The sequence below is a fragment of the Folsomia candida genome, unplaced genomic scaffold (assembly GCF_002217175.1).
Source record: "Folsomia candida strain VU population unplaced genomic scaffold, ASM221717v1 Fcan01_Sc002, whole genome shotgun sequence".
NCBI lineage: Eukaryota > Metazoa > Arthropoda > Collembola > Entomobryomorpha > Isotomidae > Folsomia > Folsomia candida.
In genome coordinates this window covers 3,214,485-3,228,218 of record NW_019091194.1, presented here as the reverse complement: position 1 = coordinate 3,228,218, position 13,734 = coordinate 3,214,485, and the positions used below count along the sequence as shown (strand labels likewise).

The 13,734-nt window shown below is 36.5% G+C and overlaps 3 protein-coding genes across 4 annotated transcripts; 2 read left to right on the top strand and 1 right to left on the bottom strand.

Annotated features, from left to right (window-relative positions):
• The first annotated feature begins 266 nt into the window (after window positions 1-266).
• Window positions 267-7,458, top strand: LOC110842794 (multidrug resistance-associated protein 4). The gene is made up of 36 exons (XM_022088601.2): window positions 267-599; window positions 687-732; window positions 803-863; window positions 929-1,066; window positions 1,167-1,315; window positions 1,396-1,414; window positions 1,492-1,528; window positions 1,591-1,670; window positions 1,744-1,886; window positions 1,955-2,063; window positions 2,122-2,169; window positions 2,245-2,497; window positions 2,573-2,709; window positions 2,775-2,868; window positions 3,105-3,153; window positions 3,260-3,316; window positions 3,550-3,727; window positions 3,790-3,976; window positions 4,052-4,180; window positions 4,247-4,443; window positions 4,509-4,747; window positions 4,809-5,039; window positions 5,119-5,225; window positions 5,414-5,537; window positions 5,604-5,777; window positions 5,853-5,990; window positions 6,074-6,106; window positions 6,188-6,384; window positions 6,464-6,547; window positions 6,603-6,650; window positions 6,715-6,743; window positions 6,810-6,829; window positions 6,925-6,976; window positions 7,056-7,113; window positions 7,187-7,297; window positions 7,374-7,458. Exons 1-36 carry the CDS (start codon window positions 522-524, stop codon window positions 7,404-7,406), a joined length of 3,867 nt encoding a protein of 1,288 aa, XP_021944293.2. The 5' UTR covers window positions 267-521; the 3' UTR covers window positions 7,407-7,458.
• Window positions 7,459-7,474: 16 nt separating this feature from the next.
• LOC118434315 lies at window positions 7,475-8,489 on the top strand. Its single transcript, XM_035847536.1, has 3 exons — window positions 7,475-7,852; window positions 7,916-8,033; window positions 8,102-8,489. Exons 1-3 carry the CDS (start codon window positions 7,756-7,758, stop codon window positions 8,229-8,231), a joined length of 345 nt encoding a protein of 114 aa, XP_035703429.1. The 5' UTR covers window positions 7,475-7,755; the 3' UTR covers window positions 8,232-8,489.
• On the bottom strand, window positions 8,354-13,622 carry LOC110845211 (V-type proton ATPase catalytic subunit A). Of its 2 annotated transcripts, none has more exons than XM_022091578.2 (22): window positions 13,219-13,622; window positions 12,084-12,224; window positions 11,993-12,016; window positions 11,727-11,815; window positions 11,555-11,644; window positions 11,403-11,477; window positions 11,268-11,333; window positions 10,987-11,187; window positions 10,814-10,902; window positions 10,701-10,735; window positions 10,534-10,633; window positions 10,234-10,451; window positions 10,094-10,139; window positions 9,932-10,020; window positions 9,824-9,859; window positions 9,709-9,747; window positions 9,526-9,610; window positions 9,331-9,451; window positions 9,168-9,253; window positions 9,018-9,072; window positions 8,821-8,939; window positions 8,354-8,753 (listed from the first exon to the last, which is right to left on the bottom strand). In XM_022091578.2, exons 2-22 carry the CDS (start codon window positions 12,154-12,156, stop codon window positions 8,648-8,650), a joined length of 1,842 nt encoding a protein of 613 aa, XP_021947270.1. In that variant the 5' UTR covers window positions 12,157-12,224; window positions 13,219-13,622; the 3' UTR covers window positions 8,354-8,647. The 2 variants fall into 2 exon arrangements, with proteins under 2 accessions (XP_021947270.1, XP_021947271.1); XM_022091579.2 differs by lacking the exon at window positions 13,219-13,622 and adding an exon at window positions 12,314-12,663.
• Window positions 13,623-13,734: the final 112 nt, after the last annotated feature.

The following is a 13,734-nucleotide window of genomic DNA, read 5'->3' as shown; positions in this document are numbered from 1 at the left end:
AGTCCTTTAAACCTCATGATTTCATGATCATCATGCTTCGGCTAATTAGATTATGCAAAGTCTAATCCCCCCAAATTGCTCAATTGGTGATTTATTATGATGAGATAGACTGTGATCTGACGCAGTTGGCAGTGTGCAATTTCGTCCGTGTGATATGTACGATAAATAAATAATTAGATTCGCTTATCAATTTATCGTACACAATGTGCAACCCAATCGAAAAAATGTTGGATCGATGAATGATAAGTGTTTTCTTTGTAGTATAATAGTCGATAAGTCCACAACTGCTACATACACTTGCTACTACCGGGTCACGTAGACTTTCATGTCACTTTGTTCACATGCGTTCCCAAACTACAATATACATACTAACCTAATTCCGCGTGTTTTTGCATTGTCAATTGTGCAATTAAATGATTGGTGACAAAAGAAATTAGTCATTGAACGTGACACGTTGTGTGACTGACAAACGTTTTATACTTTCATGATTTTTGAAACTACTTGAAATTTTATACTTTGAAATGGATTTCTCTGAAAAAGCATCCGTGATAAATCCCGTTAAGAAGGCGAACCCAATCTCGAGACACTTTTTCATGTGGGTAAGTATAGGTATTTAATGTAAAAACCCTACAAAATCATAAAAATGTACTGGTAATGTGCTTGTAATATAAAAATATTATAAATAGGTATTTCCCCTGTTTCGAAAAGGATATCAATCAGATTTAACGGCAGGTTAATTTTTAGTAATTTAATTTACCTACAAGTTCTCATTTAACCCGGCAAGATCTGGAATTGTTTTCAGACGATTTATACGACCCACGCCAAAGTGATGTCTCGTCCACCTTAGGAGATAAATTAGAAGAGTAAGATAAGCCATTAAGAGTAAGGTCGAATTAGAGTGTAAATATTGAAATTGCCTATTGCACAGAGCATGGTTCAAAGAATTGGAGAAAGCGAGTCACAAATCTGGAACGAAACCAAGACTTCGGAACGCTTTGTGGGCATGTTTTGGAAAATATTATGCAGCCATTTTTATCCTCTACTTTATAACTGAATGCATTCTCAGGTGCATTATTTATACAAAAAAATGAGCAGTATTAATTAGATATCTACATGCTTTTTTATTGTAAAGCGTATTGTAAATATATTTATATGCATTTACACAGGGTGGCACAACCCCTTTTTATCAGGGAGTTGGTAAGATCATTTTCCGAACATTCAGACGTGAGTGAAGGGGGTCAGTATGGTTTGGCGTGCGGCGTCATTGTGTCCACATTTATGATCACAATGTTTTTTCATCCCAGTTTTCACGGAGGTTCTATGATCATTCAATACACATATATATTGTATTTTTAATGGAAAATTAATTGTGCTACATATTTTTATTTTATTTAGGTTTTATCACAGCGATGCGGTGAGACACATTACAAGTTCTTTTCTAGAGGTATTACATAAATTATTTTCGTTGATAATAATTTGCAATTTTTACAGATGCCGAATTTCGTGCTCATCCATCATTTATCGAAAGGTAGATATGTAAATGTATCAACTTTAATTTATAAAACTAATATTCCGTGTCACGTGGTGCAGGCCTTAAGACTGAGCAAAGCAAGCCAAGGGAGCACAACGGTTGGACAGATTACAAATATTCTGTCAAACGACGTCAATCGGCAAGTTATCAGTAGCACAACTTTAGAATGACGTAAATTAATGACATTTTTCATTATAATTTGCACTACGTAGATTCGATCTGAACCTCCTTTTTCTCCCGTATTTTATCATGGGGCCGATCCAGTTCCTAATCTTTGTGTATTTTCTGTGGGATGAATTTGGTACTTCTAGTTTAGCAGGGTTTGGAGTGGTCATTCTCATGTCAGTCGTGCAATGTATGAACAATATCCATTCAGCTATTTAAGGAAATTTCGATATTTTAACAATCAAACTCTCTTGTCAGATTGGAATGGAACCCTATCGACGGAATTTCGTAGAAAAATCGCGGTAAAAACGGACGAACGTTCGAGGACAATGAATGAAATTATAGTTGCCATTCGTGTCATTAAGATGTAAGATTTTCGATAAAGCTTGCTGAATGAATCTTTATAATTTGTTGTTTATTAAAAGGTACGCCTGGGAAAAGCCGTTCACAAATTTGATCAACAAACTTCGAAAGTATATAAAAAATCAAAACAGATATTTCGAAATCGCTGGTGAAAATAATAATAATTTAACCCTAACTTTGACCAGGTTGGAAATGAGCGTAATCCGGAAGCGGTCCTATCTTCGTGGAATTTATCTCTCCGTATACTCTTCAGCCCTAAAATTCCTCCCGTTCCTCACCTTCCTCGTATTCACTTTAGCGACGGACGAAGACTTAACTCCTGACAAGGTGTTTTTTACAGTCGCCGTTTATAACGTCATCATTCAGAATACGATGTATTTTATACCGTCAGCAGCGTCGGGAATTGGAGAGATAATGGTCTCATTAAAACGTTTAGAGGTACATAAGCACGTGCTAATTATACTATGTATGTGAATTAAGATTGACTATTATTAATGAGAGTATTATTTGCAGACTTTTCTACTCTTGGAAGAAAAGGGAGAAAGCATGAGCAAAAATTATGTCAGAATTGACACTGTAGGAAGCCCATTTCCGATTGATCTTGGTCCTGGAGAAAGTCCAAGAGTTTGTCTCAATTCGGCTACAGCGAGGTAAAAAGTGTTGCAGACCTCTCTTTACTGTACAATATGTAAATCACTTGTATTTTTCAACATAGTTGGACCGGGGATAAAAATCATCTCCAAGATATCCAAATGGATGTCTCCGGTGACAAAGTCGTTGTTATTGTGGGACCGGTAGGCTCTGGGAAGGTGAGTACAACTCACTATTAGCTAAAAATCTCAATTTGCCTCGCTTAAAACAATCTTTGAGTGAAGTCTCAATTTGCCTCAATTTAAAAATCTTTGACTGAAGTCTCAATTTGCCTCAATTTAAAATTCTTTGAGTGAAAGTCTCAATTTACCTCTCTACTCAACTTAAACAATCTTTGAGTGAAAGTCTCAACCTGCCTCTTTTGTAATAACGATCTTTCTCCTGATTACTACAGACAACACTACTGCACGCTCTTCTCGGTGAACTTCCAATTCAGAGTGGACGTAAGTCATTAAATTAAGCTTCAATATTTGCGTACTTACATATATTACTTAATTCTTGATAATGCTTTTTAATTTGTAATTTAATTGAAATCCTAAATCATTTTAGGTTGTGCAATTCATGGACGAATAGCTTATGCGAGTCAAGAACCTTGGATATTTGCAGGTATTTTATGTCTTGTATTCTCTTTCTACAGAAATTCATGGTGAAAGTAAATAATACAAGAAATACTGGTAATATTCGGCAACATTACGTATTATGACAAATTAAAATATTGAAGAAGATGAATACTAAACAATTGAATCTGATCTTGTAAATATTTGCGTGACTTGGTACTCTTGATCCTCGCTATCTACACATTTTTGTAATATTTTTTTGTTCCTTAACTTTTATTGCAGCGACGGTACGCCAAAATATTTTATTCGGTCGTCCATTTCATCAAGAAAAGTATGCCGAAGTCACAGCAGCTGCTGCACTGCTGGACGATTTTAAACAGTTGTCTCACGGCGATATGACCGTAGTTGGAGATCGTGGTGCATCTCTGAGCGGGGGTCAAAAAGCCCGAATTAATTTGGCGTATGTTCCCCAACATCTTCAACCAATTGATACATTTTTAATTGGAAGTTATCAAATTACAGTCGAGCACTATACCAGGAGGCTGAAATTTACATTATGGACGACCCACTTTCAGCAGTTGACGCGAGGGTCAGTCGACACCTGTTTGAAAAATGTATGAAGACATTTTTAAAAGGAAAGTTGAGAATACTCGTCACTCATCAGCTCCAGTATTTGTCTCAGGCGGATCACATCCTTGTTTTCAGTGATGTAAACTATATTTCTGTACAACGAATACATAAGCTTTAATCTAATCTGACATGACATGAATAATGTGAACGGTAGGGTAAAATTCATTCTCAAGGGACATTTGACCAGTTGGTGGAGCAAGGGGTCGATTTTGTGAGTCTCTTAGCGTCAGATAGTCTTGATGATGCCAAGAATAGAAAAGTTAGCGTCGTCGCAAAAGAAGAGGTACAGACATGCTTAATAACCAACACTATTTTCATTTAAAAACTTTCACCTGAATTGTATGTTCAGGAGCACGTCGAAAAACCAAAGGAGAATTTGAAGAAGCAGGATCTCGGCGAGAAGATGGCCACGGGCGCATTAAACTCTCAAGTTTACTGGGAATATTTTAAAATCGGGAATTCTCCGATTGGTTTATTTCTTTTGATAAGCATCTGTGCATCTGCTCAAGTGGCCATTTCAGCGACGGAATTTTGGATGTCGTTTTGGTATAGAAATTTATTTAGAATGGAAAATAACCCCATGGAGTTACTCAATCTGAAAATAATTGCAGGTCCAATGCCGAGGCGAAAGAGAGAGATGAAGCAGAAACTGGGGGTTATGACAATTATCTTGGACAAACCACATATCTGTCCATTTACGGGGGTCTGGTGGCGTTAGTGTTGGTCTTAAACTTTCTTCGAGCGGTTGGGTGGTTTACCTACAGTGCTAGAATCAGTGTCAACATGCACGACAAAATGTTTTCGTCCATTGTCCGGTCTCCAACAAAGTTTTTTGATGATAATCCTCCAGGTGAGATTAAAGATTAACTCCATAAATGGAGTCGATTTAAAGCACATTTTATGAACTATAGGCCGCGTAATGAATCGCTTTACAAAGGATCTCGGCCATATGGATGAACTGCTTCCCCCAGTATTTTTTGAAACGACGATAATTTTGCTCCAAATGGCTGGAGTATTGGCGATTGTAATCGTGGCGAATTGGGTTATTGCCATACCCGCCGTGGTGGTCATCGTCGTGCTAATTCTTCTGAGGCAATTTTATATCAGAACTGCAAGAGCCGTTAAGAGAATTGAAGGAATGTGTAAGTAGACAATTTTGGAAATTTGACAAAATGATTTTAAAATTCTAGGACGTAATAAATAGTGTTTGGCTTTGGATAGCAAAAAGTCCCGTCTTCACGCATGCTGCTGCTACATTTCAAGGGCTTACGACCATCAGATCGGCAAATATTGAAAAAATATTGATACAGCAATTTGACGGGTTTCAGGTAAATTTAGAAGACTGATTATACGAATTAAAGAGTGATCATTTAATCTGCATTTAATTTGCAGTTTTTCTGCAAATTTTTGAAAGCTTGCCAAATTTTTTGTTCTGTCGTTTGCCATTTTTACATGGTTTTCATTTAAATTGGTTCAATTATCAAAAATTTCGTAATTTTAAAACTTGAAATGCTAGGACGCACATACATCTGCGTGGTATCTATTTCTCGTCACCATTCGTTGTTTCGGTGTGTGGGTTGAAATGGTGGCCGTCCTTTTCTTGGGAGTTATCGCATTCAGTTTTCTCATCTTACAAAATTGTGAGTTACATTTTTGTATGATTTTGTTGAATTTAGGTGTTACTTAAAAATTACTTCTGTTTATAGCTTCACAACAGAGCGGAAATGTAGGCCTGGCTATTACTTCTGCCATGAATCTAACCACTTGGGTACAATTTGCGTTGCGACAATCTGCCGAAGTCGCGAATTTGATGACTTCAGTTGAGCGAACTTTAGAATATGTCGGTCTTCCTTCAGAAGCGAAATTAGAGTCAAAACCAGGTTAGCTTTCTTTAACTTTCTCCATCCACCATAAAAACATCATAAAACAAATTGTAATGTATTTATGCGTTCCAGATAAAAAACCACCATCGGATTGGCCGAAAAATGGAGAAATTCTCTTCAAAGATGTCCACCTAGCTTATAGCGGCACTCCTGTTTTGCGAAATCTAAACTTTACCATCGGAGCAAAGGCAAAAATTGGCATCGTGGGGCGTAAGTTTCCAAATCTAATTCATCTCGAATAGTGTATTTTGTATAATACTTCCATATTGCTCACATTCATTTCTTGTATGCAGGGACTGGCGCAGGCAAGAGTTCAATAATTCAAGGTAATCCGTCGCTAAATATACATATGTATGAAAAATTATAAGAATTATCAATTAATTACGGTTAACTTATTTTTATTGAAGCCCTGTTCCGAATGGTTGAACCAACCGGAGACATTTTTATTGACGGGGTGAAAGTCAATGATATCGGATTGCACGATCTGAGAAGCCGAATTTCCATCATTCCACAAGATCCAGTATTATTTTGTGGAACGATGCGTTACAATTTGGACCCATTCTCCATGTTTGAGGATGGAGATTTATGGAGAGTTTTGGAAGAGGTGAGAAATCAAGATGATACAGATTCCATATTCGCATTGTGATGGGTGGTTCTAATCATTTTGCATCTGAAAATTTCAGGTGCATTTGAAAGATGCGATTCCTGATTTGAGCTTCAAAGTGTCTGACGGGGGTGATAACTTCAGTGTTGGGCAGAAACAATTGGTATTGTCAATTATTAATACAATTAATAATTTAATTACTAAATTATTATTATTAGGTATGCTTGGCGAGAGCGATATTAAGGGAAAATCGCATCATATTAATGGTAATCGTACACCAAAAATAATTAAAGAGGTTCTTTTTACATTGTTCTTTCTTTTGGTACAAAGGATGAGGCTACTGCCAATTGTGATCCGCTGTAAGTAATAAGTACTTTAAGTAGTATTTAGTAGTAATTTTGATTGGAATATTTTTCTTTTTATAGAACTGACAATTTCATCCAAGGTAGGTCAATCTGGCAACATACACTGGACTATTTGTCCATTAATCTTTGTATTGTGCATGTCAGCAATTTAATTATTACTCAATTTTTATCCAAGAAACGATTCGAACCAGATTTGCGGAATGTACGATAATCACAATTGCTCATAGGTATAGAACCGGAACTACACATATTTTTAGCATTTAGGCATTCAAAATGTTGCATATTATTCATTTTGCATGTCTTCAGATTGAACAGTGTAATGGATTGCGATCGCATTCTTGTTTTGGACCGAGGAGTTATAATGGTACGAAATGTACTTTATTGTCGCAATTTGGTATATGCTCAACCTTGACTTATGCTCAAATTTGGTTTTGAAGGAATACGACCATCCTTGGAAACTTTTGCAAAATGAGAACGGAATTTTGTCTTCGCTGGTGAAAACAACGGGGAAAGCTAGTAGTGCTTTACTAAGGGATGCAGCGGAATTGGTAATTTGCCATTTGACTTATGTACATCGGAAATTGTGACGGAAATTGTCTCACGTTAAAAATCTTGTCATTACAGAGTTACAACAAAAGAAATTCAAAACAAACATAGATAGTTAATTTTAATTTTTCATTTGATGAATAAACTCATGTATTTCGCTGTATCGTTTGTTATGTACATTTCTTTCAAAGTTGACTAAAAATCCCATATGCATTCCATATGCAAAATCCCATACAATAAAATAAGACCAATAAATGTGTCATCAAATCAAGCCGGTGAAAGTTTTCATGCATTTTTAACAGAGTGAAAGTGTCAAAAAATCAAATCATGAAATGGGGATGATGTCATCATGGTGATTGAAGATAAACCATAAACCACTGCCAGTAGGAAAAAGATGCAGATAATAAGGGATGGGAGAAGTTGGTAAATTTTTGTGACGCTTTTTTGTACCACCAGCATTATGTCGACTTATCCTCCACCACACCCACGCCCCAGACCCGCAAGGAGTGGCGACCCTGCCGTTATCTATGCAGCTCAACCACAATACAGGGTCGTTGGTGAGAACGAATAGAATGACATCACCGATGATGCTTAATGATAAAATGACTGCACAATTTTAGAGATGATGCCTCCAGGACCAATGATGATTTGCCCATTCTGCGGCTACACGGTCTCTCCCGTTATTACACACGAGCCAAGTTTGTTTGCCTGGATGATGTGCATCCTAGTGTCAATTTTGTAACGAAAAGTGCTAATCAAATATTTAATCCTAATGTATGTATCCGAAATGTCAATTTGTAATGCAGGTTCATGCCATTCTTCTTCATCGGCTTTCTCATTGGATATTTCATCCTGGTCGCAGATAGTTTGCAAGAGCCAAAGTACGTCTGCCCCCTCTGCGGAAACTTTCTTCCAGTCAATACCATCCTGATTTAAGAAATACCATAATCAAAACAACCATGTAAAAATTATTACTAATCAATTTTGTGATGCAATAGTGAGAGTGACGAATAAGTATTAAACATGAATTAGTGCGTATGTACATACACATTTCAAGATGCTATTGAAATCTATTTATTATTCACTAGTTTAATCACTGCTATACGTTGATTATGATCTAATATCTACCTTGATACATAAAATGATTGAACGATAAAGGGAGATTTTTTTGGTTTGGATATATAACGAAACAAGTCTTCATCAACACAATTATTGTAATCATCGATATTTAGTTTGTACCCTCATTAATAAGAGGAGAAGGGTATAATAATATAGTAGCATCATCATATAACAGCATCTGTATGCAATCTAACATTTATCTATCATTCTAAATTTTTTCTCATTCTCTCAACTTATTCTTCCAGTTGTCTGAAAGCTGCTTGCATATTTTCATACAATTCATCAAACTCTGTTTTCAATTTGACTTCTCCTTCGGCAGGGTCTTTGAATTTCATGGAACTGAAAAATAAATAAAATAATACGTAAAATTGACCGTCCATTACAAATAAATCTAACGAGAGTTTACCTGAGTTGATATAAAATTGGCCCCATTGCTTCCCTGATTGTGTTCCAGGTTACTTTATTGTCGGACTGAGAGGTTGATTCAACCGCGTGTCGGGCCATTTCATAAAATCCGATCATATTCTTTATCAAGTAATAATCAAATTAGATATGTCCGTTTTATTGTTAAATTTAACCTTGAAAATTAAATATTTCACATACCTTTAACATTGCCACCGACTTGTAAAATGGGCAAAATCTGTCGTATGGTGTGTATCTGTACAAATACAAAATATCGACACAATTATTATATCAGTCAGTCTTTGTGACAAAGGAATGTGTCGTCTCCTTTTAAATCGCCAATGCACTGACCCATTCTGCTGCAAGAAATCTTCCTTCAGCAACCTCGCAACTTCCAACGTGATTTTATCCGTCTCTGCCAAAGAAGCTTTACCGACCTAGAGATAAACAGAGAGATTACATATTTGTTAATTACTCTTATTTAGTATAGTTGAAAAAAGAATAAGATTCTTACCAGCTGCACAATTTCAGCAAGATCCTCCTCCTCTTGCAGAATCTCCTTAACTCGGGTTCTTAGCGGAACAAACTCTGGGAAATGCTTGTCATAATGGTCGTCTAATGCCCTCATGTATTTACTGCAATCATACAAAAACGAACAGTAAATTCATATTTAAACAGACAGCAATAATGTTTTGTTATGGCTAATCACCTATACGAAATTAACCAGTTGATTGAGGGAAAGTGTTTCCTCTGAGCTAATTTTTTGTCCAAACCCCAAAACACTTGCACAATACCTGAGCGTATAAATAATATTGAGTAAAGGGTTCAATAATTATGCTTATACATATAATATTATTAATTGAAATTAATTGTATAATTATAGCTTATTTACCAAGAGTAGCAGAGGTGACCGGATCTGAAAAGTCACCACCTGTGGAAGAATGTAAAGGACACAATAAAGGATGGGACAATACACACAGTATATTTTTTTGCATGTTATACCATACCAGGAGGCGAAACGGCACCAACGATGGATACAGATCCTGAGTATCAAAACCAGATAATTGTTAATTTAATCAAACAAGGGTGTCACGTAGTAGTAATACAATACTGACCTTCTCGTTCAGGATTTCCAAGACATCGCACTCGTCCAGCTCTTTCATAGAAAGAGGCCAATCGTGCTCCCAAGTAGGCGGGGTAACCACTAGTTAATGACATACATTTATCAGAAATTGGATAACAGGTATAATCATAGATAATGTAATTTAATGCGTTACCTGTCAGCAGGCATCTCAGCCAAACGACCAGAGATTTCTCGAAGAGCTGTATCAATGAAAAGTGTTAGCATAGATATCACTTGACGAGCTAGGAGTAAAAATATTTTTTAAATTTATGTTGGCAGTTTTTCCCTGCTTACCTTCGGCCCATCGGGACGTAGAGTCAGCCATCATGGATACGTTGTAACCCATATCACGGAAATATTCTGATAAGGTGATTCCAGTATAAATTGATGCCTCTCGGGCAGCGACAGGCATGTTGGAGGTGTTGGCGACAAGCGCAGTACGACTCATGATGGATTCTGTTATCCCGTCAATCTCAATCTTCAACTCTGGAAAATCTCGGAGTACCTCAGACCTAAATAACGTATAAACACAATAGTGAAATTGCGTCCTGAAGTAATTATTGTACATGTTTCAAAATAATCTAATTAAAGTACATTTCATTTCCTCGTTCACCACATCCGACGTAAATAATGACATCAGAATTAGAGAATTTTGAGAGTGATTGAGAAATGACAGTTTTGCCGCATCCGAAAGCTGGAAAACAAAGTTTCATATGAATGAGTTTTTTTATTAATAAAGTTTGAATAAACGGGCGTCTTACCTCCCGGAATGGCAGTGGTACCACCTTGGACGCAACTGCAGACCAATTAACGAGCCCCCAATTATCAACACGCAATTTTTAAATCGGTAGTAAAATTGGAATATTAGACTCACGGGAACAAAGAATCCAGTACACGCTGCCCTGTTAAAAGTGGGTGGTTAGCTGGCAGTTTTTCCGTGCAAGGCCTCGGTTGTCGTACAGGCTAAAAACGGTTGCATAATTGCATTGAGTTCTATTGTTTAACTTATTGAACTAATTAGATGAACTAATTTGTACGAGACCTTACCCACACTTGCAACATTGAAAACTTTGATTTTTCCCCATCAAATTCAGTTTCCAAAATTATATCCGTCACGACAAAAGATCCAGCTTCCGCGATGTAGGTCACAGTACCGCGGGCACGAGGCGGAACCATAAGCTTGTGCTTCACCATGCGGTTTTCAACAACTGTGCCGTATAAATCTCCTCCGGTAACATGACTTCCGACCTGACCAACGTAGCAAAAGTGAATTACATTGTTACACAATTCTTTCACGTACATAAATATGTAGCTAATATAATACACACCCTAATGTTTCGGTCAGGGACAAAATCCCACTTTTTAGTCCGAGAAAGTGCAGGGACGTTGACACCCTGTATAGGAGAGGATATAAAGTATAAATATCATAAGATGCATAAAAACTGAACATGATGATTATTTACCTTTGGAATGTAAATTGACTGCGACATATCACAAATATCCTGCAGTGGTCGCTGAATTCCGTCGAAAATTGAACTCTAGAAACAACGGTAAAGTTAAGGTATGTGTAACGTGGATAAGCGTCTTTTTTTGAACAACATAATATTCTTCTAACCATGATACCCGGCCCAAGTTCGACCGAGAGTGGTTTTCCAGTTCTCAATACCGGGTCTCCAACTGTCACACCCGAAGTTTCTTCGTAGACCTGGTGAAACAGATAAAATAACCAACTAATTTTAACCACGCAACAAACTGCGCCATAAAATTTTATATTTATAATAAATTACCTGTATCGTGGCCATGTCCCCCTCAAGACGAATAATTTCTCCGACTAACTCGCCATATCCGACACGGACCAACTCGTACATAGCCGATCCTAAATAAACAAAATAAGTGTCATGTTTTTCTCATCATTGTCACGGCAAGCATTTCTATGATTTAGTGATTACTCCCACTGAACCCACCCCATCTACTTTTAAAATCACTGACTCAATGGAAAAGTATCATTCTTTAACAGCACCCGTGGTAAAATTTCAACTGTTACTTCACTTACCGGACATGTGCGACGCGACGACGACTAAACAGAATATGAAAATTGTATTACATAAATTTCCTTTATTTTTTCACCAATTTTAAAATCTTACCAGGTCCGGAAACGGCATGCACGTATCCAAAAGTTGACTCCTTCTCTTCATCCTTTATCTTTGGGAGAGACATATTTCGATTATTGCAGCTCACCGCCCAATTCCAAAATTATTAAGTACCCACGCCTCTACTTCTTGACTCTGGAAATAAAACATTCGAAGAAGAACAATTATTAGCAAACAAAAAAAAATATGAAAATCGTCTTTATAAATAAATGTCCACCTCGTACCAAGAAAAAAGACGTTTTTTATCTATTATGGACCAATACATACAAATAAACAGCTCTGTAGTCTGGGGCGTTGTCGAGAGATTATAATTTCAAATTCCCATGCATTCATACACCACATATCGTATTAGTTAGTTAGTTAGTACACCTCACATGCTTCTATATCATCTCTGCTCTATAATATAATATGGATGTAACTTCCATGAGGACGACAGAACAATTATCTATCTATCTCAATGCTGCAACTCTGTCAATATATTTAAGTAAGTCGACACGCAGCAGACCAAGCATTAATATCACTGCACAGAAGTGGTAGTTCTCTGGTGTGTCAGTCATGTCATAAGAATAATGGATATGAAAAGTATTACATTGTATTATACTCAAACCTTACTTGAAGCAAGCTAAATGCGTTAAATGACTAAAACCATTCTTATGCTAATGAGCTTATCTGCTGCTCCATGCTAACTACACTAATAAAACTACCTGGTTTAGCATCACGTTTTGTGTAAGGCAGCAGATTTACAACTTTCTTCACCTTCGTCACATCTTCTCCAACAATGCTGACGTAAATAAGTTGTAAAGATGCTCACCAAATTTGATACAGCTGTTAAATTTAAATGCAAGCAAACCTTTTACAGCAACTATAAAATGTGTCTGAATTATCTTTGTAAAGATATAAGTTAATGTTGAAGTGGAAAATCGAAAAATGCTTGCTGTTAGTTAATATACTTTCATACAAAATGTTCCAAAAAATGTCATCCAACATGCAAATGAATGAACCGGAAATGCACAATCACTGTTATTAAGCGGTGTTGGTAGGGTAGGGGCGTTACATAAAAAAATTATTTCACAAAATTTTATGACTCATATAAAATCCCAAAATTAATCCAATGCAAAGTATTTCTTACCGTTTCAAAAAATTCACAGCCAATCCCTTTGAGTATATAGTCCCAACTTTGTGACACGCACACCCAAGATATTTATTTGTACAGTTAAAACGAAGTTGTTATTAACTTTAAATTAATATAATATCAATGATTAAATAAATGGAATATGGAATGGAATGGAATATCAATTAATCACGTAGTCTGGTGAGTGCTTGAGCAGTCTGCCCCTGCTGACTAATTAATTGACGCAAATTACTAATGGAGAATAATTAACTCCCCAAATAAACATTAAATTATTTTATCACCAATCCAATTCCTTGACCAAATCAAACCAACTCTTATACATACATACATGCCAAACAGCAGCTTGCTCACTGTCAGATTTTTGCTGCTTTTAACGCCGATATACAAAACCCAGCCCAATATTCCTATACTACAACCACCACCTCTAACATGCGCTCCTTGGTCAGCTCCTCTGCAAAATATATTCGCGAATTCAAAAATGTTATACAAAAATTCATCCCGTAAAAATCCATA

Bases quoted from the DNA above. Each gene is read 5' to 3' on its own strand.
- LOC110842794 (XM_022088601.2), top strand. From the start codon at position 522: ATGGATTTCTCTGAAAAAGCATCCGTGATAAATCCCGTTAAGAAGGCG. The intron at 1,529-1,590 runs GTAGATATGTAA...CACGTGGTGCAG, and splicing joins CATCCATCATTTATCGAAAG to GCCTTAAGACTGAGCAAAGC. The intron at 3,977-4,051 runs GTAAACTATATT...TGTGAACGGTAG, and splicing joins ACATCCTTGTTTTCAGTGAT to GGTAAAATTCATTCTCAAGG.
- LOC118434315 (XM_035847536.1), top strand. From the start codon at position 7,756: ATGTCGACTTATCCTCCACCACACCCACGCCCCAGACCCGCAAGGAGT. The intron at 7,853-7,915 runs GTGAGAACGAAT...GCACAATTTTAG, and splicing joins ACCACAATACAGGGTCGTTG to AGATGATGCCTCCAGGACCA. The intron at 8,034-8,101 runs GTAACGAAAAGT...TTTGTAATGCAG, and splicing joins TGCATCCTAGTGTCAATTTT to GTTCATGCCATTCTTCTTCA.
- LOC110845211 (XM_022091578.2), bottom strand. From the start codon at position 12,156: ATGTCTCTCCCAAAGATAAAGGATGAAGAGAAGGAGTCAACTTTTGGA. The intron at 11,645-11,726 runs GTAATTTATTAT...CTGTTTCACCAG, and splicing joins GGGACATGGCCACGATACAG to GTCTACGAAGAAACTTCGGG. The intron at 8,754-8,820 runs GTAAACTCTCGT...TTTATTTTTCAG, and splicing joins CCAATTTTATATCAACTCAG to TTCCATGAAATTCAAAGACC.